Genomic DNA, 26,711 nt, shown 5'->3' with positions numbered 1-26,711 from the left:
GGCGTCGCGGCCGTCCGTATCTCGTTTAAAAAAAAAAAAAAAAAAAAGAGGAAAAAACCCCACACCACACCACCCCCCCCCCCCCCCAAAAAGCCTGAGCAGGAGGCGGGGCGAGGCGCGCGGAGGCGCAAGTTTGTCCAAATCTGCCTAGCAACCGGGGTGGGCGGGAAAAGCGTCCCGAGGAGGTGACGGTTGGTGGCGCGCGCGCCACCCCGGGAGTCCCGCGCCGCCGGGCGGCACGGGGAGGGGAGGGGGAGGGGAGGGGAAGGAGGGAGGGGGGAAAGAGAGGGAGGGAGGGAGGGAGGGAGCCCGGCGCGAGGCGGGTCTCCCTGCGCGCGCAGCCCCCTCCTCCCTCCCTCCCTCCCTCCTCCTGTCAGTGGCCACCTGAGGGAGCCGCCTCCCCTCCCCCCACGGCCCCAGTCCGGCCCGGGCCCCGCTGAGGAGGAGGAGGCGGCTCTGAGGGGGCTGAGGAGAGTGAGTGACATCCCCACACCCCCCCGTAGCCCCTGGGGACCGGGGGGGGACGGGACGCTCGGGGAGGGAGGGGGGGGGACACACCCCGAAGGGGCGAGGGGAAGGGGGCAGCGGGGCTGAGGGGAAGGGGCGAGTGAGGAGGCGAGGAAGGAGGGCGGGGGGGAGGGGAGAAGGCGAGGAGGAGGAGGAGGAGGGGGGGGAGGACGGGGGTCGCTACGCGGGTGGGGGGGTCGCGGACCGGCGGAGGAGGAGGAGGAGGAGGGAGGGGTGGTTGTGAGGTACGGCCGCCCCCCCCCCCCGGGGGTACGGGCGCCCCGCGGGCGGCGGGGACGGGGCGGGTAGGGCCCGGGCAGGGCGGGGGAGGGGAAGGCCCGGAGGGACGCTGGGGAATTGGCCTGAGGAAGACCGGGCCTGGGAGGGGCGCTCACCAACCGGGGACGGAGGGGGGGGGGGGAAGGGGGAGGGAAAAAGGGGGGGGGGGGGTTAAAAAAAAAAAAAAAAGGGGGGTTGGGGAAGTACCAGCGGAGGGTGGGCAAGGCTGAGGGGGTGCCAGGGAGGAGCGAAGAGTGCATCCTGGGAGTTGCCCGATAGGCACAGCTACCAGAGCATGTCAGCAAAGCCAGATTATTAGTCCCAGAGACTTGGGAAGGCGGGGGAGGGGAAGTGGGGGAGGGGAGGGAACTACCGATGCTAAAGATGGGGCATCCGGGAAAGAACTTGGGGCCACCGGGCCGGGCTGGGTGTAGCCAGCTGCGGAGCAGGCGGGGAAGGGGGCATGCCGGGGGGAGAGGCCGGCGGCTGGCGAGGGAAGGGTGCTGCTAGGAACGGAGGGCAGCTTTTTTGGTAATGAAGGTACCAGGACTCCTGAGAGAAGCCTCAGTGGTGCGTGCTTCGGGGGGAACGAGACGTCCACTGCAAGAGAAAGTGGTACTCCAGAAATGGACAAAGTTCTGTCACGGGGCAGCAAAAAAACGAGGGTCTGCCGTGGATGAGGCGTCCCTGGGAAGAAAGGGTGAATGCAGGCAGGGTGAGGCCACTTACGGAGGGGACCTGCTAAGCAGGAACAAAAAAACTGGTTGCTTGCTGGAGAGTGCCAGATGGGTTGAATTCACGACAGGACTTAAGATGGAGGTGTTTTGTGGGGCTGATGCCAAAGAGGAGTCCTTATACCCCTGTGTCTAGATGTGTGGAGGTTATGTGCGCAAAGATTGAGAACCAGGCTCATTTTCCCGAATTTGAAAACACGACTATTGCGTTTGCCTCGATCGCTTTCTTTTTCTGGCGGTGTTTTATCTCTGTACTACTTTGGGGGGGGATTTAGTTTGTACGCAAGACAAGCTCTATTCAAAATAAAGTTATATCCTGTCTGTGGTCTACCACCTTCTACTCACCCCCAGCTATCTGCCATGTTTCACAGAACATATCTAGAGGGCTTCTTAAAAATCTAATTAATTATTAATTTTCTATCTGTCTTCCACTTTTTTCCCCGTCTTTGTGATAAGTGTGGTGAAAAGCTAGAGAGAGTGTAAGGGAGTATACGTACGAGCTGCGTACTCTGTGGCAGTTGCTATAGGTAGAAGAATATTGTCAGTTTAAGTATTTAGAAGTAACTAACTTTACAAATCTTGACTTTTCACAGCATTTTAGGAGCAAATTCCAAACAGCAAAAAAGTGTAAGGGAAGAAAAAGCTTTTTTTTTTGCCTTAACTTGAGAAGGACCCTTATAAGTTCTAAACAACTTAGAAATCGGTGGTACAAATACTTATTTGAACTAGCTGAGTACAAAGCACTATTAAATGCAAAGAAAATTCTGTGAAATACTTGAGTATTTTTCATGACTGTACCAAGCACGAAGTTTTAAGAAAGAAAACGTGTTTTTAGTGAGCAGTCTTCTTTTAAGCTGTAGATTGAGCTTTTCTTCTAATCTCAATGGTACAGATGACTTCTTTTTTTTTCAGACTTTCTCAGGAGTTTAGTGACATCTCTTACATGAACCTGACTATGCATACTGTTCAAACAGTGACTAAATCTTCCAGAGAGTAGAACAGATGATGTTACCACACAAATACAGCTGAAATTACGCCTGTGTACCAGTGGCCCCTAAATCCTGCTGTCCAATGGGCTACTATCTGAAGCAAGCAAAATGCTGCAGGCTATTTCATGTTCTCCCAGTTGGCTTCATTTTAAACATCTTAATTTCCTGTTGCCATGAGCAATTTCAGAGGGTCTTGCAGGAAGAAACTTGTCTGTAAGCAACGAGTTGGGGACTACAAAAAAAAAAATTTGTTTAAAAAAAGTACACAAACACACTAGCTTTGCTTTTGAAAGCTACTTGAAGAATGTGAATTAGCTTTCATCCAAAGTTAATTACCCAGTTTCTATCATGGCAGACTTGAGTGCTTCAAGGATTGTGTCTAAGAGGCAGAACCGCTGAATGTTCACCTTACTGCAGCGAAAAATAAAAGGCCATTGCTAGATTTAGGTCTTTTATCTTGATAAGAGTTCAGCTGTTTGGGCCGAAGGGAGATCGACTGCTTTCCAACCCGGTATCTTCAGCATGAATTTAAGGGAGTCTGTTGAGTCTCTAGAGAAACTGGCTTGCGTGTTGTCACAGTTTCCCAAAGGCAGGTAGGGAATTTAAAAGTAATGGTGGCGACTTACTCAGTGGGTCACAGCCACATTTTTAGCAGCACTCCTGAGGGAACAGGAGAGACAACCCTAAAATGTCTCGTAGTAGTGTAATGCTGTGGAATGAGGACTCAGAGCTTTTTTACTGCTAAGGCTGGAATGAACTGGAACAGTGAATTACAAATTACAGTTTTCAAAACTTTTGGACCACTTGCATCCCTTGACATACACATTTCCACTTCAGGAACTGAGCAGTATCAGTGAGCCACAGCCATAGTCTGAAATATCTCTATGGCATTCTTGCTCAGAAGAAAACTCTTCAGGAAGATATGTGAAAAGTATTAACCTGTTCTGGCTTGCTGGTTGGTCCTCTGTTCCTTGCAGAACGCTGGGGTTCGATCTCACCTAGGTTTCTGGGCTGACTCAAGAGTACCTAGTTTCACAGTTTTGGTGTGCAACCAAAAATATCAATGGATGTTGCAGCCAAAGAACAATGAGAGAAGACACACTGTAAGACTACCCCTTTTGCTGACTAATTCCCTTTTCTTTGGAGCAAGCTGGCATGTATATTTTTTGAATACTTACCAGTGCGGTTAGTAGCCCAGGTCTGAAAACTGATGGCATTTGAGCTGCCATACTATGTACATACAGGCAGGCTGGCCATTGAAGAGCATCAGAGTATCTCCAGAGGCCAGCGGTCTTACCTGTTTGGTTGGTTACCTGTAGAGATGCCCTAAGTTACTTTCAGAATAGGATAATAAATATTTTTAACCCAGACAAATAAATCGCATCAACCAAATCCATTGACCCATCTTAAGCACAGGAGAAAATACTACTCTTTGGGTCTTCAGCAGAGTTAGAAGGGAAAGCTCAAAATCAGCATGGAGAGGAGGATGAGAACCACTACTGTATGAGTGAATCCTCCCTGCCTTTTCACTTGAGTCGTTACTTTTAATCAAATAGGTTTTTAGATTTGCAAAATAAGCAAATGAATGCGGCTGTGAAGGATACTCTGGAAAACACAATTTCCCTAGAAACAGGTACATGGACGTGTATGAGCTATTGTGTCTTTATCATAGTTTCATTTTACAACAGGTTCATTATGTCAGCCGTGACATCAGTTCACCCTTTAGCTTCCGTGGTTTAGGACAGATCTATACCTTGCTGCAAATGAATAATCAGGGTGTTAGTGCCAAGCCAAAATATTGGAACAGTACCTGCAGCGTTTGCTTTTTGGTTGCCTGGCATAGTAAAGCAGTGGCCTTATGCTCACGGAGCTACCAGAGGTATTCTCAGGATTTTTCCATCTTTTTATTGTTGTTTTTGCAGCCTGTGGTGCAACTTTCTCTTTGCCAGAAAACTCCATCTTCTAATCCACTGCCCCTGCTAATAGTCTCCTTTAAGTTTATGCAACTGAACCCACTTGCCCAGCTGGTACGACATGGATGTTCCAAGGAGGCTGGAGAAAATGTGAGGAGGATGGTTGTTGGTATTTGGTGACAGTATCTAGGCTTTGCGTCCAGAGGACCCTGACCAAACAGCTTCACAGTCGGGGAACAAACAGACTTGGCATCATGACTGCCAGTATAAAATCAGGCAGTCTTTTTTCCTAGCTATTAGATTTCACCATTTTTTCAATGTACATGCATATAATTACTGATAAATTACAAAACATTATAATTTTAATTTATAAATAAGTATCTCTAAAGAGCATCTGAGCCCAAGTGCAGTTGCCTTGGTTCCGATGCGCAGACCAGTTAAACTATCCTTCAACAATTGATTTATATAACTGAAATAGCTAGGGAAGTGAGAAACTTCCTTCCTTTTAGGATACAATGCCAAGGATGTCAAATCTCCAGGGAGCCTGATGATAAGAATTGGGCTGTCCTTTTTTTGCAGTTATTAAACAAGTATATGATTATTCATTAGAGCACTGAAACCGTGGAATGCGGTTCTGTGGCACTCTCTCTCCTCCCTCTTGGTTGCTTGTGCCTCTGCACCCGGCAGACCCAGAGCAAGGCTCGGTAAGTGGTGATGGAGGACCAGCCTCCTCTTCAAAGGAAAACAAAGGGTGCTTCAGCTTTTGGTGACACAGATGTGATTTTCTCCCCGAGAGCCTTCTCTTAGCAGTGCATTGGGAGCGGCACGTAACCAGTAGCAGTGTCTGATGTAACCAGTAGCAGTATCTGATGGCTGTGAGGGATCTCCCCCACTGCCTTTTCTCAGTGGAAGTATTTGGATTTATTGTCCAGGACAGATTTCAGATTGGAAAACAGCTTACCGAAGTCTGCCCGTTGGCACAACTAAGCGTTCTTCTCTTCTTCCTCAACTGATTCTTGTTCCTATTGGACAGCCTGTATTTTCTAACATAAAGACTAGAGGACACCACATATGCAATTTGTGAAGTACTATTAAAATAGAAGATTATTTTGGAAGAAGAAAACCCCTAATCTTGGTCTTCCAATAAAAGCTCTATGTTAATTCTCTGAAGGTGGTCTCAGCAACTAACGCAACGAACGCACTGAGATTTATAGTTTAGGACTTCCGTAAACTGTAAGCAAGAAGCGGTAGTTGCTTTATGAATACTTTTCCCTTGAAATCTGCCTGAAGAAATAAGACCAGTCATGACTGATCCCATCAATCCTAAATTTAGAAATGAATCTAATTTATAAGCCTTGCTTTTCAGCAGGAAAGCAGGTTATGGAACTGACCTAGTATAGTGCTGTTGGGGGAAGAAAGGCAACTTCATAGAACTGAAGTTAGAATTAGCAGTCGGTTAGGGGAAAAGACTGGCGTTTTTTATGTGCTGATAATAAACATCTTATTACCACAAGGAACAATGTTAATAAATGCTTACAGTAAACATGGTATAAGACTCTTACAATCCTTGTGAAACTACAGAGGTTTTCAAAACGCAACGTACTCCAATAACAATCTGCCTAGTCGACTTTATTTAGATCGGTAAAACCGGGCTGTGCTTTCTCAGACCTTTGGCTTTACATCAATGTGCCCGTGATTGCTTGTAACCTAACTTTATGGCAAGGCTCTGCTGGCATCTTACAAATAACACAGTCAAGTCCTTGAGAATTACAGGTAACAAAGGACTCAGAGTATTCATCTTTTACAAATAACAACATGAGTTACAGCAAACTGAGGTCATGTTGAACTGTCACACTTTCATTCACCAATGAAAGTTTAAAAGAAAGTTGTTCAAGAGGTACAGATAACTTGCTTGGCATGCTACATGATTTTAATAAATTTAATTATAATCAAGGAGATGATTTTGAAGTGAAATTGCACAGTTGTCTTTGGATGCAATGCAAGTTTCAATGCAATGCTGATCTCTGGGTGGATGCCTTGAGAAACCAGGAACAACTGGGCACTCCCTTTCACAGCTCTAAGTAGAATGCTCAATTTTATTGAAGGCACAGTATTCTGCATGTATTTTGCTCCAAGTTCCTACTTTTTGCTCTTTATCTACCTTTTATTGCAGTCCCTTTTAAACCAGGATTGTACTAAGTTCATTTCTTCTCTGTTGCAAGATTTCTGCATTTGATTTCAGTTCTCTGCCTGGCTCCCTCCAAGTCTACCTTGATTTTGGTCCTGGAGATAATCGGCGTGCTAAGGTTAATCACAGCCTGAAATTTAACCTCTCATGCTGATCACCTCGCTCGATGCTTTTGTCTTGTAGCCAACCAGTAGTCCCACTCTTTGGGGTAAGAAGGGCTTTACTTGCAGTAAAAAAAGAAGTTAAACCTGAAGCTAATTCAGTTAAAAGATGATTTTATACACAACCAGCCTCAGTGTTCGTACACAGTATGGGTTTTAGCAACAGGGAGAGCATGAATCCTTTGCCTGTCTGCATATTTAAAGGAAGAGTAACCTGACAATGTTTTGGAGGATCTCATACCCATTTTCATCAAAACCGTATCACCATCAACTCTTTATTTCTCAGTTACCCCATCCTTAAGGATCTTTAAGTCAGAACTCGTCTGTTAAACCGCAGAGAACTGTCAATGTCATGGCATCCACAGAGACAGATATCTGATTGTGTGAGCATTAATCTCCGTTAGGAATCTAGTCTGATGCTGGATTGAGAGAATAAACTACTGGGAATTGCTCAAATACAGCTGTGGAATTTAGGTGGAGTTCTTCAGGCTGCAACTACAAACCCGTTTACCTTGTGAAAGACATTCCCTACACGCTCTGAAACCCTTAGTTTGCAGGGTCTGAACTGTAAAAACAAATCCTTCCTGAATCAGGCTTTTCTGTGTCCAGTTTGCCAACTGGTAAACACTGACTGGGGGGTTGTTCAAATCTGATTAATAACGATGTATTATTAACAATGACAACCCGGAGTCAGTAACAACCACCTCCTGCAATTTTCAGGACATTTTGGCAGATAAACACAAATCCTACTTGAAAATACTTTTGAACCCTTTCAGTTTTAAGTTTGATAACCTGAAAATTCACAACTTGGCTGAGCAGCACAATCTGGCTTTCAAAATCAAAATCTTTGGTTCCTGAAAATGGCACCGTAGCCCTGTGCAGGGGCATCTCACATGTGTCAGAGAGAGAGAGCATAGTTTTAATCATGGCATCTACGATACTGTACGACTTTCAGATCTGCTGCTTAATCTTCTTGAGAAAGGAACCATTTCAGCCCAAAGTATACCAGGCAGCCTAGTTGGTCCCCTCAAGGATAGAAGCTGGTTTTCTAGAAAATGGGGTAGGTACAAATAGAGCTTTTGGTCGCTTCTCTTCCACAATTGGTAAAAACTATTAGTTATTGAGGTCATATTTATATTTCCCCCATTACCTCTAATTTGGAGGGCAGTAAGGACCGAAACACTCTCCACGCCAGAGGAAATGCCGAACACGTTTTAATTCTAAGAGTACTTCATAACAACTGTGGTGCGTCAGCTCTCTTTTCTCCCGCCTTCGCTGCTTAGGGTTTCAGCGTATATGGACACAGATACTAGTGTGAATTAGTAATTTAAATTTTTTTTTTAATCAGGAGTCAACAAAATTATACACAACTGGAAGTGTTCGTTACTGCACTCGGGAAGCAGTTCATGCTTAAAATTACACAGTTTAATAGCACAGCGGTCCTGCAGCACTCGGAGTGCCCCCACCCTGAGAAGCTTACCCGATAGAGGCGGCAAAATGCAGTGTGCGTGTGTGTAAGATGAGAGGAAATTAGCAGATAATAATAAAATCATCTGATTGCATATGCGGACCGTGGCACAACCCTGTTTTCATTTAAAAAGGACAGTGTTAAGTGATCAGCAGTCCAGCTGATGCAGAACAAGCCGCTGCTGGTTGGCAGACTTCTCGTAAGCAGATTCCCCCAGTGCCGAGTATCCCATAGTCTGTTCTGGAAAAGGATTCCACGCTAGAGAAGAGACTCACAGGCCGAGCCTTATGTCTTGCACAAAATGATGAAAACAGTGAGGTTCATGAGGGCCCTGGTTTTCTTTTGGTGTATCACACTTACAGGCTGCAGATGTGAGAGTTAAAAATAGGCTGGCAGGTCCAGATGAAAAAGATTCTTGGGAATATTCAGTGATTGATAAAATCAGCAGGAAGGGAGCCTGAGGTCTTTTTGTAGGTGTGCACCCGCTGATTTGAGCTCCTGCTTCTCATAGTACTGTTTGTGGCAGTTAAAACTTACAGAAAGTCCAATTATACAGGAACTCTGTAGAGTTTTCTGCAACTAGATAATTCTTCTTTTAATTAGGGACAAGTACTGATGAGCCACGTGACAATGATCAGTAAACAAAGCAAGAGGTGCTTGTTTACAGCCATTCCCTCAAGTAATGGCTCTGTGGGTCTGACTCAGTGTTTGCCAAGCAAAACATTTGTGTCCGAAGTTGCAGATCACAAGATGAACTGAAGTGATCTGAGACAGTCTGTGGTGGACCAGTTTTCATTGCAGGAGGTTGAGATGTTCTTTGGCAGATCTTTAAATAACAGCAATGCTGGGTGAACTTTGTTCTCTCCCACTTCCGAGCAAAATCGATAGTCCATGAAGCGCTTGTTGAATTGGAGCAAAGCTCCTAATGTATCCTCTTCCAACCATAAAAGTGCTTATTAGAGACAAGGTCAGATAATATCACACTGAAGGCACCATCTTGGGCCAAGCACTATTTGCATACATCTGCTGCTTTCCCCATTTCCTCAGTAACTTACAGATCTTTAATTTCTTTCAGTTCCAGAAAGATTAATTTTCATTTCTATTTAGGGTCATTCACCTCACTGTTTAGATCATGGAATTTTGACTGTTTCCAATCTCATGTCCTGCTTTGCTGCAGAAAACGTTTCACATTTAAGTGTTACTCCCAGTGGGTGGGAGACAGGCAAACAGACCCGGCGGTACAGATTATATAGTGACCCTGAAGTGCCTGAGTCTTCTTGTCAAAAAGCACCAGTTTACCATCTCATTCTATTCCTGAACTACTTAGCAGAAATTCTGTCTCGAGCAGCTGGTGGGAGCTGCAACTTGCACTTGCATGAAAATAGTTCACCAGAAAATAAGTAAAGGACCATCTCTTGGTCTCAAGCCTGTGGAATTCCTTTCATCCTTAGCATAAGCCATCTTAAAATTGTATTATTAAGATTTTAAGCACTATTGCAGCATGCTTACAGTTTTATCCTTTTAACTATTTAAGGATGTAGTCTGTTAATTTCAAACTCATAGGCAGCGGAGTAAAAGATTAAAAAAACCCCATCTTTTACAAGGTGCTGGGGTATGATTTTTTTAAAAAATAGAGGATTGCAGTGTCAGACTCCAGGTCAACACAGCAGTAGCCCTAGCTTATCTTCTGAACAGCGGAAATTGGGTGAACATGACCCATACAGACGCTCATCTGAAGCAGCTTTCAGAAATATCTGTGCTCCTGATTTCTTGGTCCTCTAAGACCATCAAGTGACTTTAGAGTCGTGCTCTCTACCTCTACTAAAACACATATCGGCTATTGAGCTTAAGAACTTGTTTAGCCTGTTTAGTATGCCAATATTAGCATGTTCCCATGCGTCTTACCTCTGACATCTGCTGTTGGTTGCAGGAGGATGACCAAGTCTACCAGATCTGGCTTGAGCTTTACTTCTTGTTCTTTGACCTACATTCTCATGTGCATTGAGAAAAGGCTTAATCTAATTTTTCATTCTTCCTTTAGGGACACTTGTGAATTTTGCCTGAATTGTTGGGTTTTTTTCTCACAACCCAATACCAAATTCTGCTATTGTTGCAACAAAATTAATGTCCTAGTGTATGCTATATTGGGTGGTATTTTTATGAAGAGTGTAGATAGTGTAGTATTAAAATATACAGAAAGGATGAAGTATTTGATCCATATTATCTATGGACTTCACATTTGGAATGCGGGAAATACTCTGGGGGAAGAACTTAATAGTTGGACTTTGTGGCTCCAGCAAAATTTTGCTTCTGTGGTGAGATGTTCAGCTTTAAAGTAGAATCTAGGCTACGTAACATCAGTTTTGGTTATCAGAACAAATATTTACACAGCTTTCTGGGTTTATGCCACATTCTTAAATGAAAATCATGCGCAAGTAAGTATTCAAGGCAATTTGCTAGGTTGGATCTCTGTAATACACCTTTACAAAAATGGAAAAGACTGATACAAACAAACGAAGTGGGTGCCTGCTGCGCAAAGGCTGATGGGGACGGCTTCCCTCCGGAGCCACCCAGGCAGAGCCAGTCCAGGCACCAAGGCACCAGGGAGTGTCATTAGCACCGTGCAGCTGATGCCCTCCGCTGAACAGTGTCACCTTAGTGACACACCCAAGACAGCCAGCTGAATTCCAGCTTTTCTTCTCCCATTTGGCCACGCAGGCACGGTGCTCTGCTTTGCGCTTAATTGAGTAGCTTTAGTCAAGGCCCAGGTGAGAAATGGTGAGGTAATACTGTTCTGGTATTGCTTTACTTACTGTGCATCATCTGATTCATAACAAGGAAAAGATCTGCAAAAGTATAGCTGTTTGCTTACATAAATGGCTTCTCTAATTTTGAACTATTGGATTTTAATTTAAATGTAGTATTTAATTCAGATTAAAATCCAATAATGTTAATAATATAATGTTGCCTATTTTAATAAAGGTGTAATATGGTGATGCGTAGCACCCAAGTATTTAGTTAGAAGGTACAGAGTCCCAAAAAAGAGAATATTCAGATTAAGGGAATATACTGACACTTGGCTGTGAAAATTTTAGGTGCTATTTTAAATACTGGCAAATAGTCTCTAACTGGCAAAGATGTATATATATTAAAACAGGGATAAGATACCATTTATTAATTACTGTTTCAGATGTCTGGTTTGCCTTGTTTGGACCAAAGTAGTGTCAGTTTCATTTTCTTTCTGAACACAAGATGGAACATACCCACAGAATTCTTCCCCAAATCCCAACTCTTTCAAAGCCTGACAGATACAGGTAGATTAATTAGCTTTTTTCCTTAATTTGCTGCGGTTTCATGGAACTTTCCTCCTGCAAGCAGCTTAGGACTAGTTTCACTTCAGCAGTTGACATAAACATGTTGTGAACAAGTTACTTCACGGCACATATGTATTTCTAGGAATACACAATTCTGTGGTATCGGTGTTTCTCTTGCTGATAGAGCCACTGACTTGCCACACTTGATTGTCATTGAAATAACATCAGCTTGTGTCTCTGTTAAGCAATTACAAGACTAATGTGCCTTCCAGGTGACTCAGTCCCTCTTGATGCTACACCTGGACCATCCCCCAGCAAGATCTTGTTGCTAAAATTTGAACTGTGCCCTCAGAGAGAAGCCAGTCTTTATTAAAAAATAAAAAAATCAGTTACTGGTCTTAAACCACACACAGTTCTAAAGTAATTACTAAATAATCACTCACTTGGATGTTTTCAGTAAGCTGATGAAACAGAAAAAAGCATTCTCTTCAGTCTGCGGTAGTATTTCTGTGCATCACGTTTGAAGGACTGTAGACGGGTGGTTTGGTTTTCTAGGCTTATGGTTACCTGCCCCGTAACACCTAAAACTGAATTTTCCCTGGTAGTCTTCTTGTGAAAAGGGACTGGAGGGAGGTTTGCCGCTTGGTCTCACTGCTGGCTTCCAGTGGGAAGGCGGAGAGCATGCTAGCCGTCGTGGTGACGACATGGCCTTCCCTTCCTATGCCGGCTCTCCCTCTGCATTTCTTTGAGAGGGCACCTGCAGTCTTTGACAAGGGGTTGTCTGTCATTTTTAATGTAAAAAAAATAATAGGCAAGACTCTGGATGATGTGCTGACTGGGAGGCAAAGTAATGGTGCAGACGAGTGAGCCGTCAATGCTGGAAATCCTTTGTGCTTGAATATGGGGTATGATTAGGGGATGTAACCCACAAAAAGGCAGAAGAGGGCCCCTGTCTTTTCACAGGACCTATAAAGTAACTTTCAGCCTCAGAATTAAGCGATCAAAATGTGGGGAAAAAGCCCCAAACCACCATCGCTAATTATTCTGCTTCTAAATCGCTTTTAATAAGTATCGTGCTTGGAAGCGTGTTGTCAGGGAGCATTCACACACCAGGTCGGGCAGAATATTGCTTTTGGGGTAACTTTCTTCCCTAACTCCTTGTGACATCCCTCCCGTTTTTAACTTCATGCTTCAGCTAGGTTTTAGAAAACGTGTCAGAAATATGACTGCAGGAGCCAGAAGCTTCCTCCTCTTAGGGAGGAAGGAGGACCCTGAAGTACGGGGTATGGCCCTAGTGAAAATTATTAACCTGAGACTGACTTACTGGGCTGAGTGAAGATGATGTAGTCAGGCTGGTGGCTTAGGAGCCAACAGACCACATCCAAAAAATAACCTGTCTCCAGAAACGTGGCAAACTGGAGGTCTTAAGGCTTGTTGGCATTAGTCCGCTACACAAAATCTAGAAGAATTTGGATCTTTTGGTAACTTGGAAAGGTTATTCATATACCACCCCCCCGCCCTTAGGCAGACCTGCACGGGGATTACAGCCCAGTGAGAATACTTAACAGACCAAAGAAATACGAGGGCGAGAACGGCGTTCAATGAGCTGCCTCTGCTGAAGGACAGGAGAAAAACGGCAGTTAGTTGGAAAACCACACCAGAGATCAGGAAAGTGTGTTAAAGGGATCGGTAATAAAAAAAACCAAACAGTTCAGACTTTCTTCTGCTATTAATTTGGTCTCAAATAAGTTACCTGCTGGATTTAAGATCTGGTGAACGTGGCTTCAGAAAGCCCTTCTAAAGTATTCCTACAAGAAGATGGACAGGAGGAGAGCAGGACTACTCCACAAATGCTGGTCTCCCATCCCACCGGCAGCTCTGCCCTCCGTGCCAGGGAGGTAGCAGGGCTCGCTGCGCTGCCTCATGCCCTCGGGTTTGGTCTACGCCTCGGGAATCGCGCTCCTCGTGCACGCCACGGCTAAGAGTTGGGTTTCTGAGTACTTCCAGATATTTTCAGGCTGCTTTCTGCTACTCACTGACCCACTGTGAGCTATCGGCAGCACTGGTAGGAGCTACCCTGAGGCTCTCCGGTGTAAGAAAATAGCTATTTCTAGCGTTGGCTGCTTAGAGCGTCTCTCTCCCGAATCTGTGAAGCTCAGACCGTCTCAATCAGACTTTGCTGTCTTCAAGACAGATTTCAGAAACGAGCCGAGTCCGTGCCTCCCCGCCGCCCGTCCGCACTCGCTAGCAAGGCCTCCGAGTATCGGTAGCCCTGCCCGGAATACGCGATCTGCCCCTCGGTTCGCTCCCGCAGCCGTCGTACTGCTCTTTGCCCGGTATCCTTCAGCAGGCTGGAGCGGCCGAGCCCGGGCAGCCGCGGGAGCTGCGCGCCGCTATCCGTTTCCTTCATCAGCGCCTGCAGACGCTCAGGAAGGAAAAAGATAAGCGGCCCCGAGAACGATCCGTGTCAGCGGAGGTCCTGCCGTCGGACCGGACCGCAGGGCCTCCCGGCAGCTCCCCTGCGCCCGGCCCGGGAGGCGGCGCCGCGCCGAGAACAATACCCGCCCGGCTCGGGGCACGGAGGCCGCGGCGGGGCCGCCGCCGCTTCTGCCGCTACCGCCACCGCCGCCGCCGCCGCTCCACGTGGCCCCGGGCGCCGCGGCGGGACCCGCGCACCCCGCGGCGGCGCCCCCAGCCCGCGCCGCAACCAATCCCCGCCCGCCTGCCATGTGCCGCGACCCCCTCCGGCCAATGGTGCCCCGGGTCACAGACCTGCTCCACCATTGCCCGGAAGCGGCGCCGGGCCCCCGCGCGGCGCGGTGTGGCCGCCGCTGCTGCTGCTGCTCCTCCCGCCGCCGCCGCTGTCCCCGCGGCGCCGCGCCAGCCGCCGCCGCCGCTGCGGCGCAGGACGGGCCGCCCTGTGTTTCGGGGACCGCCGCGCGCATGCTCCGCCGAGTGACGCCGCGACTCCATGTGTGAGAAGCGCATTATTTGGCAAGGGGAGCCGCGGCGGAGAGGATTAGCCGGGGATCCCTGGCGGCGCGGAAAAGGGGGCGGCGAGGAGCGGGGGAAGCGAACCGGCGGCCGGGGAGCGGGAGCGGCGGCGTCCGGATGCGCGGGGACCGGCGGGGAGGTGCCGCGGCGTGTGAGTTCCCAGATGAAAAGTTCTCGTTGGGTTTATTGTCTTGGGGAGGGAGAGGCGGCGGCGGAGTTATTTGCGGGAGGCGGCCGCGGGGGATGCGTGTGCGCTCCCGGGGAAGTTCCGGGAGAGCCCGGCCGTGCGGGGACGGCGGGCAGCCCTCGCTAAGCCGGGAAAAGTGCAAAGTCCCGCTCTCCGGCCGCCGGGCTCCAGCCGTCGGGCGGACTGATTGATTAATGCCTGCCGGCGAAGGAGTCCGTGCCCCTGCCTGCGGCGGGTAGGAGAGGGGCAGCGGGGCTCCCGGGCTGCATCCTCGCCGGTAAACGAAAAGTTTGGCGGCGCGGCGCGCCCCCCGAGCCCGGGGCCGAGCGCCCCGGGTCGCCGCCGGCTTTTGTTCGGCGCTGGGACGGCAGCCTGCGAGGCGTTTGTTTCGGAAAGTTGTTACGAGCTTTCCGCCGTGCCTGCTTCCTCTTCCTCCTCCTCCTCCTCCGTCGCCGCTCGGGCCGGCTCGGGGCGAGGGCGCGGGGCTGGGAGCGCCCCGGACCCCGTTGCCCCCCGCGCAGGGCGGCACCGCCGACCCGGGGGCACCGGCCCCGCGGGGGCCGCGGCGGGGGAGGGGGGGGGGGTGTGGGGTGTGCGTGGGGGGGCGAGCGGCCGCCCCGGGCAGCCCCCGCCCCGGGCAGCCCCCGCCGTGGCACTGGCCCGGCTGGCGGCCGGGCTGCGGCCCGTGTCACAATAAGAGTCCCCGCCCGCCCTTCCTTCCTGCGGCTCAAGGTGCACCGGGCTGTGCCCCCACGACCCACCCCCCCCCGAGGGGGTGCGAGGCAACCGCCGCCTCCCCCCGGGTGTCGTGTCGGTAACGGGGTGGTCGGCGGGGGCTGCGGGTGAAGGTCTCGCTGGGCGCCGTGCCCAGCTGCCCCGGTTTCTCCATTACTGCACGTTCCCGGTGACTGCGGGAGGGGCCGGGCAGGATTTGGCCCCGGTGGGGATAGTCCTCGCGAAGTGGCACTGCCCAAGCGCACGAACGCGTCGAGCTCCCGAGAGTCGAGGAATCGCTGCTCTCGTTTGTGGAGGAGCGGGGGGTCGGTCACTGAAAACTGTCCGGCATCGGTTACTGCTTTTGAACGACGAAGCCAGGGAAGCCTGCAAGTCGGGATGCACACACTTCTCTAGAGCATCTGCTTACTTTTTTTTTTTTTTTTTTATTTTACACTCTCTATACGTCTGAGGTTTTACTTTCACTTGTCTTTTTTCTGGCTGCCCCACACTCTTCTATTTTTATACTTTTTGCCATAAACCCCCTTACCCAGGACAGAGGTTCCTAAGCTGATGCATAGAGCGGTGACTGTCACGGAGCACTAATTTGCAGGCATGGCCCTAATCCTCCTTTCCAGCTTCTTTTGCAGGTGTTTGACTTTCATGTTTCTCTCTTGCTTGCCCGTCTGTGAATGCAGCTGGAAGCAGAGGTAGCAGAGCTGCTTGTAGAGGCAGTCACACAGGAAGTGAAACGAAGAGGGGCCTTTGGGAATAAGAGACATGCCAGTAGGCTGGAAGCTGCCATACATCAGCGGGAGAAGAGAACGAAACCCTGCTTTCTTCCAGACAAACTATTGACCAGTGTCTCAAGTGGAAGGAGATGTGGGTAGGAAGAAGCAGGGGCGTGAGAGATGTGCTAGTGGAGAGGATGAGGTGGTAGGGGACCAGAGGCAGGAGATGGCAGAAGAAAGTAAGAAATCAAGGGATATGTAGCATGTGGAAAGCTTTTTGTGTAAGTGAACTGAGTGATGGCTTTCTGGGCATTGTGTTGCTACACATGCACTCCGCGGGCCAGGCTCTGGTGACAAATGGTCGGTCCCACCAGATCTTGGGATGGTACCTGCTGGGATGTGGCGATGATACCGCACTGATGCCTGCTGGCATTTGGGCCATGGGGAGGCTGATAGGCCCTCGAGGGCTATAAGCAGGGACCATGCTGTATGTGGGGAGGCAGAGCTGGCTCTCGGGGGGGGTGTGTGCGTGTGTTACCCCCGAGTGCCACCTCACAGCCATCTGAGATTGCGACACGTACAGAACGGCATATTCCTGTACATCACGCTCCATTACTCGCTGCTGGCGTAGCCTTCAGTGCGCCTGGATTGTCAAGCTCTGGACAGAAAAAAAAGGGTGTGATATCCTGGAGGCAGCGAGGCTCTGTGGTTAAGTATCTCAGATAGGATCGCAAAAGACACTGGTTTCAGGGCTGGGGACTGTTTAGTTTGGTTTTTTCTTCCCCCCAACTATCTGGTTTTGAAAATGAGGAGGGCTGTGCAGCTTGGCATGTGACATTGAGGCTGTAAAAGCTCACCCCTTTATGCACTGTGTTTAGGTAAGCAACAGGCTGATGCTCTTCTAACTTTTACTTGGAAAAACAGTGAATATATTGCCTGTTAGCATGCTCTGGCTGAACTTCATGTGAGTGTAAAAAGGACCGAGTTCTGTGCTTGCAGTAAAAACCGCCTTGCTGAGTTTCACTGGGAGAGAGAGAGAGTTGTATCTCTGTGGTCACTCGGTATCCAGCAGTGGAGCAGGATGGAGGTAGCCAAATCTATTTCTCTTCCCTCAGAGGTGGAAGCACAGAGGAGTAGCTAATACCATCCCTAACAGCGTTACATAGTCATGAGGTTGCATCAATGGGTGATGATGCAACACTGTTGGCATATGATGCAGTGTCAGTATGCTAATACTGTAACTTAATATAGCTGCGTTACGACTTTTTTGTAGTAATTACAGGCCGGTAGTCATATGTGGAGCTGTTTAAAATCATTGGTTCAGATTCAGACAGTGCTGGTGTATTGTGTGATGTTTGTGAGGCTTATGCAAGGCAAGATGAAGGATTTGGATCGCTTTTTGAGCCTGACAGCAGCACACGTACATAGGTACGTTTGGCCCTTTTAGGGACCTCTCTGGACAGCCTCGGGTTTGAACTGGAATTATCCCTGTGCTGTCAAAGGAACTATAACTGTGGAAGGAACTCTGGGCTTACTGTCTTATGGTCTTACACTTCTATTTCTGGGTGTGCTCTTCGTTAGCCCTACCCATCTGTAGGGGCTATAAGCATTCTTACTTTCTTACTGAATCGCTCCTGCTATGCTACTTTAAGGAGGGAAGAAGAAGGAATGATGCTTGGGATAAAGGAAGTCAACTTCTGACATCTTTTGGATAGTGCTGGAAGTATTTTAAAAATGAAGTCTAAAATTCATTCAGATGTGATGAGGCCACGTTTCAGATCATCTTACGTTTTCAGTGGTACCACTTGAAACAGTGTCCGTGTTGTGAAATCCCTGGCCGGTCACCAACCAATGAAAAGTCATTGGTACAAGAAATGGGGAAGGACAGAATCGACAACGTGCTGTAGCGGTCAGCAAAGCTCAGGTTTTCTGCTTTGATGGAGCACTTGCTTTATGTGTAACTTCGAGTGGAAAATGCTGTTTTGATGACTAAATTTAGAATGTTTTGAACCATAAACTTCTACATGCAGTATTTAGATGTTACTTGCTGATAGTAGGTATTAAGTGTACTTATGCATTTAAAATTTCAAATCTTTGGGCATCAGAACTTTTTTTTTTTGATACTTACTGTGCACGTATGAACTGTGAGCTCTTCCCCAGGCTTTAATACTTTGGTTTCTTACTGCCATATTCTGAGGGGAGTAGTCGTGTGCTTATTTTGCTCGTGTTTCACAAAGCGCCGTGTCTCCCTTTTATGTGTCTTGTGAGGTAGGAAGTTGTGTGCTCTGTACAGAGTTCATGTGTGTGATAATGTACCTGTGCAGGTACCGGCTTTTATCCTGAGTATAGGTACTGCTCAGATAGGTCGCAAGAAAAAAATTGGAAAGAAAACAGGCAGTGTGTGCATTCCCCTTCTGAATTAAAATACACATGCTGAGCTCTCGTTAAAAAATAAAAGGAAAAATGAACTGTGCTGTGGAGGGTTTTTTTTTATTCCTCCTCTTAGAATGACCAACAGTACAGCCCTGTTCCAGGCACTTCTTGACTTACAATTTGTATCTCTTTCAATAATAATTTAAGTAACGTAGAACTGTGTAGTAGGTTTGGTTTTTTCCCCCCCTCCAAATGTTCTGGGAGACTGTGGTATCTGAAAATATGGTAGACTTATTTTTAGACTTGGGGAAGTAGCGTTTGCTTTTGTGTAATGCTATTCATGTTTGAGGTATCACAGCACACGGTCTGTAGACCAGTATGTGAAGTGCAATGTAGTTAGCATATTTTGTTGACTGGAGGGGGGGAAATGGTACGTGAGCACTCTTTCCTCTTCTGGCATTAAACAAAATAAATGTTAAGAGAAGAACGTGCCACTGATGGACTAGAAAACTCCAGGACAGCCTTTCAGTTGTGTTCTTCTTTGAAAGTCTGTTCTTGATAGTTTCATCAGGCTGTCCCTGCTCTCCCTGTGCTACCCATGCCGCTTGTTTTAGATTTGTGCCCTTAAAACTTAACAAGCTAGAATTTGGCACTTTATATATAGACATTGTGCTTATTTATGCATTCATACTATGATTGATTGGTGCAAAGACTTGCTTGGGATCCCTTGTTTTTTTAGGGTTTTCTAGCCTTCTTCCCCCTCCTTTTGTCTCTGCATTTCTGTGGCATCCCTTCACCTGGGGAACTGGACATCTGTTGAATATGTTGACCCTTGCTAGGTTAGCGGTTCTTGCTTTATTTCTTATGCACCACCTGGAATTTCTGAGGTTATTCATTTCTTTGTGATATTTTCTATATGCTTAGCACTGCTCAGTCTGAATGACCTGTGTACGTCAGTGAACCTCAGTGTCAGATGAATCATATGTCCATTGTCAGGTGGGGAAAAGGAGAGTGAATTGCCCGAAGCAAGCATTATAGGACAGGGACAGAACAAAGGTTAAGGTTTATTAATATGCAGTTTCCTATGTTGGCTTTTTGCTGTTCAGCACTTCTCCTCTTCCTTCCCCAACTGCTGAAGGTACCGGCATTTCTACCTTTCATTGCCTTTAATTGCGTTCTTTGGTATTTGACTTCTTGGTGTGTCAGGTCTCGGGACTCTCCAGCGGGGCACCAGTAAACAGCTGGTGTTTACCTGTGAGCATTTGTGTGTGTGTCTGTGTGACCTGTTTGGCATCACCTCGGGAGACTGCGGCTTCCACAGGGCAGGGAGGAATTGTCCTGTACAGCTTTCCTATGTCTTAATTACAGAGCACCTCTTCATTGTGCTGGGGCTTTTTAACCTGTGGTCCGCTATGCTCCTCTGTTTCTAGTGCAAGTGAGGCTGGAAAGCAGCGTCGTGACTCTTGCTTCATGAGCACAGCTTACTCTCTTGGAGTGACAAGGGCATTTGGAGGGAAAAAGAAAAATTCTGATTAGGCCCTTTGGACTGTATGGGAGAAAATCAAAGTTTAGCAAGAAAGTTTTGTCCGCTTTTGATGTGTTGACTCTGAAGCAAAAATGTTTGAATGTATTGCTGCTTCAACATACTGAAGTAAGGCAGAAAGTGGAAAACCTTTGCTATGTGCAGCTGTAGCAATGCCCTTTTCTCTCCTCCTTGTCCTTATTACCAGTAGGGTTTGACACAGTTCAGCGCTGCAGCTTGAGTGCAGAATGGTGCTGGTCAGCAGCGGGTCAGTGTCTGGCTGGAGCTGTTGGATCCAGTGCAGCTTGGAGGTGGGGTAGGCAATGCCAGGTGTTTGTCCCTGTTATTGCATCTTGAAATCACACTGCTCAGGACAGCTGATGTCCTGTGTGCTGTGGTAGCTTGTTCTCACCATTACGTTTGCCTCCCCATCCTCCCTGGAGGAGAAGTTTTATATTGCATTGGGTAAGTCACTTAAACCTCTCTATGCCTTGGCTATCCCATCTGCAAAATGGGTATAAACGTGTGTTACAAAGGAAGCATGCAAAACGTGGCTTATAACAACAGTTCCTTTTATTTTAGTCTTCATCTTCTTTAGCTTTTATCTCTGAGATTGTTTAACCCATGCCATCTTGTTTTTCAAATGGGAATTGCTGGTAGGACTTAAGATGAAAAGAGGGTGAAAAGGGTCGTCAGGTTTACCTCATGATCTGCAATGCCAGTTTGTTGTATTAGGAAATCCAAACATTTGAAAGGTCTAGGAGAGTAAAATTTAACAGCCAGCCACAGATGCTGAAGGCCAGACAAATACGGGGAAGGAGTGTCACATGTCTAATGGGGAGTTGGCAAACCCTAGACTGAGGGAAGCAGGGAGTTCGCCCCTGACTCTCATGTTCAGGATTTTGTGTGTTTGTAGGTGACATACACAAGTTGGGTGAGTTTTCAAGCTCTGCAGAATTTCTTCCTCTACATCCCTTATAACTGGTGGGTCTCTCCTGGCAGCAGGGTCAAGTCTGTGTGCCTTTAACTAAGACATGCGGAAGCTTGTGATCAGGCATGTTTATTTTGTCTTTTATTTTTAAGAAGGCTCAATTTCGGCAGGCTGTTTCTCCTCCCACCGCTGTCCTTCCTGGAGAGCCCTTGGGCATCGACTGGACTCCTTGAGTCCTCACTCCGACTCCTGGTTTGTGCACAAAACAAACTGATCTGCTGACCCAGACCTGATGGGGGTCCTTTCCCATTTAGAAGTCTTCTGTGACTCAATCTGGTGCTGCTCACATTAAGCAGAATATATCAAATGGTCTGTATCATGGAAATGATTGGAGTGTTAAAGCGTTCCAGGAGTTTCAAGTCTTGTTTAGGTATCAAAGAGCTATTTAACATGCACATCTCTGAGTTTATATCAATCTGTTCTGTTTGTATTCATTCTTACTAAATTCTGGGTTTGACTTTATTTTTTTACTCTTAAGAGTGAGTTAAGCATTTCAGCCTCTATTCATTTTCCTACTTCTTTGTTTCTTTTCCTTCTCTTTCCCCTCCCTCCCCCCTTTTTCTCTCCCAAAGGAAAACCAAACCAAAAAAAAAAAAAAAAAATCAGTGTTTGCAAGAGTAAAGGAGTTTTCATGACTGTTTTTGGGTGACTCTCTAGGTGAGGTAGTTTGGCCGTGACTTGCCTCTTTGGAGATGTTGGCAAGTTTGGTATTCCAGATGATCTGGCATTAAGTTAAAGCTCTACCGGAAAGGCTTTACTCCTGCCATGTTTGGAAGAAGAGTTGGTCTCCAATTCCTTTAACAATTATGAGGTGACTAATAACTTGAATGCAGTTTCCCTGCTAATTTGCAGTGCCCTGTAGTGAACTCTGCTGCAGCATGAAAGGGATCAGTGTGTGAGCTCTTCGTCTTCTGGTTTTGGTGTCTTATGCGTCACCTTCTGACTTGGGCTTATTCCTGTATAAACACGAATCAAACTAAATTAAAAAGTTATACCCAAATCACTCTGGACCCAGTAGCCCAAGCTGCATGGATCCACAGTCGGGAGGCAGTCCACTGCACTTCCAGTCATCCATAACAATATGCGCTTTTTGTTACCCTCACTCCAGCTGTGTGAATGGGAGCTAGAGGGATGGGAACAAAAAAAAATGAAGCCTATAAAAGAGCACTCCCCCAAGGCAGGAGATAAGCCCTGACATGAAGTAAACACCATTCCTCCCCCTCTCCCCCCACTTCCAGTATCTTCAGCTGAATATAAATGGATATTTAAAAAGTCAGGTACCTGAAGAAGTTTCTAAAACACCTAGTAGCAAGTGACACTGTATGATATGTTCTTATTTTTGCACACCATGAAGTGAAAAATAACTCATCGCTGTTTCACTGTGTAAGTAATGTGGGTAGTTCCAGCAGAGAGTATGGAAATAGATATTCTGCCTTGCCTGCCGGGAAGAGGTTCCGCTAACTCTTTTTATCATAATTACTAATTCTTTAACAGTAAATGTTGTTACTCAAAGTTCTGACAAAAGTGGGTAAGAACAACTAAGAATGTTAGATGGCATCTCAAAAGGGTGGCTTTTTTTTAATCGTATTTGATGGGAGACCAGATGAACATGGTCATAGGTATATAGGTAAGAGTGAGCTGATCTCAAGGCAGTCTGGTTTGATGGGGTTTTTCCCCTTCTTTGTTAAATATCAAAATAAGTAGGAGTTTATGATGGGGTCTTTGCATTAAAGTGGCAGATTGCTGGAGTTGAGGGAATAAAGGCTTATTTTGTAGCTTTTCAATGGAAGAAAAAAAATGAAGCCTTGATTGAGTTTTCAGTTAGTCTTGAAATTGATTTTGACATGACCTGTCTCATTCACTTTGGGGTATAAATACCCAATTTTACTACCTATAAGACTATAGGAGTTGGCATTCAAGCAAGCTTTTCTTTTTTTTTTCCTTGTGTTTTTTTTAAATGCAATAGAACGCTTCCAATTGAGTGATGCTGGTTAACTTGTTTCTTGTTTCCTAACTTCACCTAGATGGAGAGACTTTTGTCAATGTTGGCTGCTGAAACTACATCTCCTGCACACCAGACAATTACCCCATGGCTGAGACAGGTGTTAGCAGCAGGTTTTCTTAAAACAGTTTTGTAAATGCCCAGAGCGTGGCTGGACTAAACGGAGCCCAGCACCAGTGTGGGATGCCATTGAAGCAGGGCAAGCCTCATTGCAGCAACAGAGTCACTTTTGTGACTCTTTCATAGGGAAAGTATTGCTGAAGATGGTCAGTAATGGCTTTTCTCTTAGTCTGTTTTATACTACAAATACTGAAGACTTTCCAGGTACTAAAATGAGTCAGAAAATGGAATCATTAGATCTCATGCTAATACTGATTTACCTATTGCTCTAAGTAGGAGCAACTTCCTTGCCATAGCCTGTGAGCTATGCCCACTATGTTCATTTGCTGAAATAGCCATGTGATCACGAGCTTTGAAATGCTTGCAAGAATTAGAGGAAGTAAACTGAAGGCATTCATATTTAATAGGATCTTAGAAAATCCTGTCTCCAACAGAATTAGGTACTGCAGTTGTGCATGTGTCCCTAGTGTTGTGGTATGTACAAACACGCTGAACCACCTATTGAGATTTGTACACAATATAAATCTAAAATTTTCAGGTTTTCATTGTAAAATAGTGAAATTACATATGTGCCAGTTGCAGGTACGGTGCTAGCATTATGCTCTGTAGGATGCTGTGGAGTGTGGAGTTCCAATTTTGCTTTCTGCTGGCTTGCTTGTTTGTTTTTAAGGATTGAGATGTAGTCTTTGAAAGCAAGCGCTTAGTTATTTCGGTAGTGGAAGAACTCTTGCCTCATAGTAAAGCTGCTTGCTTTTGTTTGGTATCTATGGAGGGTATCCAGTGCAGCTTTGCTCCATCTGTGCGTTGTGCTCATGAAGAGCTGAGGATGCTCTGTGGGCAGTATCCTTCCTTTCTGGGCCATGCATGCACCAGGGAGAAGTGTGCCTTTAATGCCTTGATTAACTCTATAAATGTGACAGGAATTTGATGTCATAGGCCTTTTTAAAATTCAAATTCACTTTTGCAGTTGCGGGGGGGAAAGGAAGATGACATTTGTAACAGCTTTTCTATACCTGTTCCTGAAAGCAGATGATACTGCAAGAAGACTGTGGCTCATGGTGTAGCTTTTTCTGAGAGGAAAGATCCCAGCAAGGAGATGACATTCTCCATAAAACTTGAAAAGTAATCCTTGCATAACTTTCAGAAGCTCAGCTCGAGACTAATCTGGGTTGGCTACACATAATAATTCTTATTTTCATTAAAGTTATGCTCCAAGATAGTAGGTAGCCCTTACGGTTAAGGCTAGCACTAAATTAATGTCTTGCAGTTCATGAAAGATTGCTAATATGTAGGTACTGTTACTGCTGGCAGGATCGAATAGGAGGATCACCAAGAGGAACTTCTTGGTTATTATATTAATAGGTTGTAATATATTTTGCAAATACTGTTTGTGGGAAAGTTTATTAACAGTCAAAAAGGAAGCAAAACTAATCAGTAAGGTAGAATAGGAGGTGGAAAGCACAGTGTCTTTGGGGGTGGTCTGGTATATGGCACATACGTAAGGTATTCTGTGGCGGGAAAAGCTCTATAATTCTTAAATTTTGAAGAAGGTAAACTTGTTATGTGACATCTTTAAATAAATACTGCAAACTTTGTGATTGTGACTGTACACTTCTCTGCTCTGCAGGAAAGCTGGGATCTGGGAGGCAGAGTACACCTCCAAACTTGTTACCTGCAATCTTTATTCCATTAGTTTCTGTTGAAGGTCTTTAAGATTCCTCTGCTGCTTCTCCTTCCTTTAGCAAAGGTATCCAGAGAGGGATGTATTAATTCCTTTTGCTACCAAAAAGTGTTTTTAAACCTGAAGATGATGGTTTAACAAGCAGCCAGGACCTTTAAGTGATAGAAGTGGCTTGGGGAACGAAAGCATGTGAATCCTGTCAGTTAAGACCTGATGGGTAACTTATTTCTGTGAGGTGCCTGAGAATTATGATGATGAAGACTATAGAAGTAATTAAATAAGACTCATTTTAATATTGCGCATGTTATTGATCCCTTAGGACATTTAGATATGCAAACCAGATAAGATCATCTCCTTTGCAAAATGTGGTTTGGTGTAATTGTGACACCTCTGGTTGTTTTCTACCCAAAATGCCCTCATGTTTTTGTGGAAGTTAGATGTTGTTTTACATAAAGCCACTTGAAGTAACCGAGAGTCTAAATCTTGTCTTGCTCATCTTCGGTATCCGTTTGCCTACTGCTTGTTCTGGGTTGAGGGACCCTTACAGGTTTCTTACCAGTAGTTAGGCTTGCTCAAGATTAAAAATCCCCCTAGATCCCATGGGTGATAATGACAATTTTTGTTTCCTTTTCCCTTCTAACTGCAGGACCAGGGGCTAAACATCAGCCCCACAGCCTTCCTTGTTTTTATGTGGACATGGCTGTGTGCAAGCATGGCTTATGATGTTCAGCGTGCAGTGCTCCCTTTTGATCTCAGGTGGGGGATGCAGTGTGCATCCAGATCAAGTTTTGTGTGCCGAGGCTTCTGAATTAATTAATGATGGTGGCTGTGCTCGGCTTCCCCTGTAAATAGGTGTGGCCACTGGGTCCCTGCCAAGCTGCCATTTCATTCCCTTATTTGGATTTCTGAACGGTGTCATTCTCTACACACACCCTCGGTTAGGTTTTTAAATAATATAGTTGGGGAAACTAAAATTGCTGCTACAAAATTATTAGCTTATGGGTTATTACTGTACTCCTACAACTGAGATCAAGAATGTGTCATTAGTGGAGGATGGTATCTTGAGCTCCCCCCAAAAAATTTAAAAAAAAAAAAAAAAAAAAAAGGTTACTACTGTGTTTCCAGTAGCTGATGCTAAAGCCAGGTAGGCACAAACCAAATTATTCAGGAGGAATCAAGTTATGTTTTAGTTGATGCCAGGTTGCCCAATTAAAGTCACTGGCACTTGGTGAGCACAAACTGCCTGCAGAGCACAGCAAAGCCTCATTGCAGCAGTGAGCATCAGTGAAGTAGATGAAAGCAAGCCCCCAAATATGGCATTCCTGAGCAAATATGATGCATGCAAAAAGCACATCTTACTTGATGATGAAAGTAGAACCGATTTTTATTTTTTTTTCACCAGAGCTAGAAATAACAATTTGCCACCTGCTTTTTTTTTTTTTTTTTTTTTTTTAAATTGAACATTGCCACTCATTTCCGTCTCTATGTCTCCTAAGGAGAGATCCAGAGCTTTCCAGTCTTCTTCCTTGGGGTTGTTGGACACTCAGTGAAGGAGGTGATAAATTCATGCACACATCCCTCTTACCCTGTTTAATATTCTGCCAAACAGTTCTGCAAATGCATTTCATAATGCTGCCTCTTTGCATAGAAAAGAGACACCCCCTTCCTCTGTCAAAAATATATTCTACATCTGAAAACAGAAGATAGTAATTCCAGTTCTTGAAAAACATGTTTATACAACAATCCACAGAGACCGGCACCATTAGGTGATTAGATTGCACTTTGATTAAAACCAGTCCGTTGCAACTACTCGCTGTGGATGAAGGATAGTTGGACAGGCTCA

General features: G+C 46.1%; 1 protein-coding gene across 8 annotated transcripts in view; it reads left to right on the top strand.

The window, feature by feature from the left end:
* The first annotated feature begins 348 nt into the window (after nucleotides 1-348).
* The window catches only part of GATAD2A (GATA zinc finger domain containing 2A), a 68,463-nt gene continuing 42,100 nt past the window's right edge, over nucleotides 349-26,711 (top strand). Inside the window, exon 1 of one of the 8 annotated variants that reach the window (XM_030034068.2) lies at nucleotides 349-474. Coding sequence is in view for 5 of the 8 variants with exons in the window: in XM_041127528.1 (XP_040983462.1) it covers nucleotides 14,525-14,698 (174 nt within the window). In the remaining 3 variants the exon portion in view is untranslated. Of the gene's footprint in view, nucleotides 475-14,437; nucleotides 14,699-19,372; nucleotides 19,392-26,711 lie in introns of those variants that run through there. The other 7 variants (XM_041127528.1, XM_030034075.2, XM_030034076.2 and 4 more) reach the window with 7 other exon arrangements.

This window comes from Aquila chrysaetos, chromosome 12 (assembly GCF_900496995.4).
Source record: "Aquila chrysaetos chrysaetos chromosome 12, bAquChr1.4, whole genome shotgun sequence".
NCBI lineage: Eukaryota > Metazoa > Chordata > Aves > Accipitriformes > Accipitridae > Aquila > Aquila chrysaetos.
The sequence above is the reverse complement of the archived record's forward strand: the minus strand, read 5'-3'. Positions and strand labels throughout refer to the sequence as shown.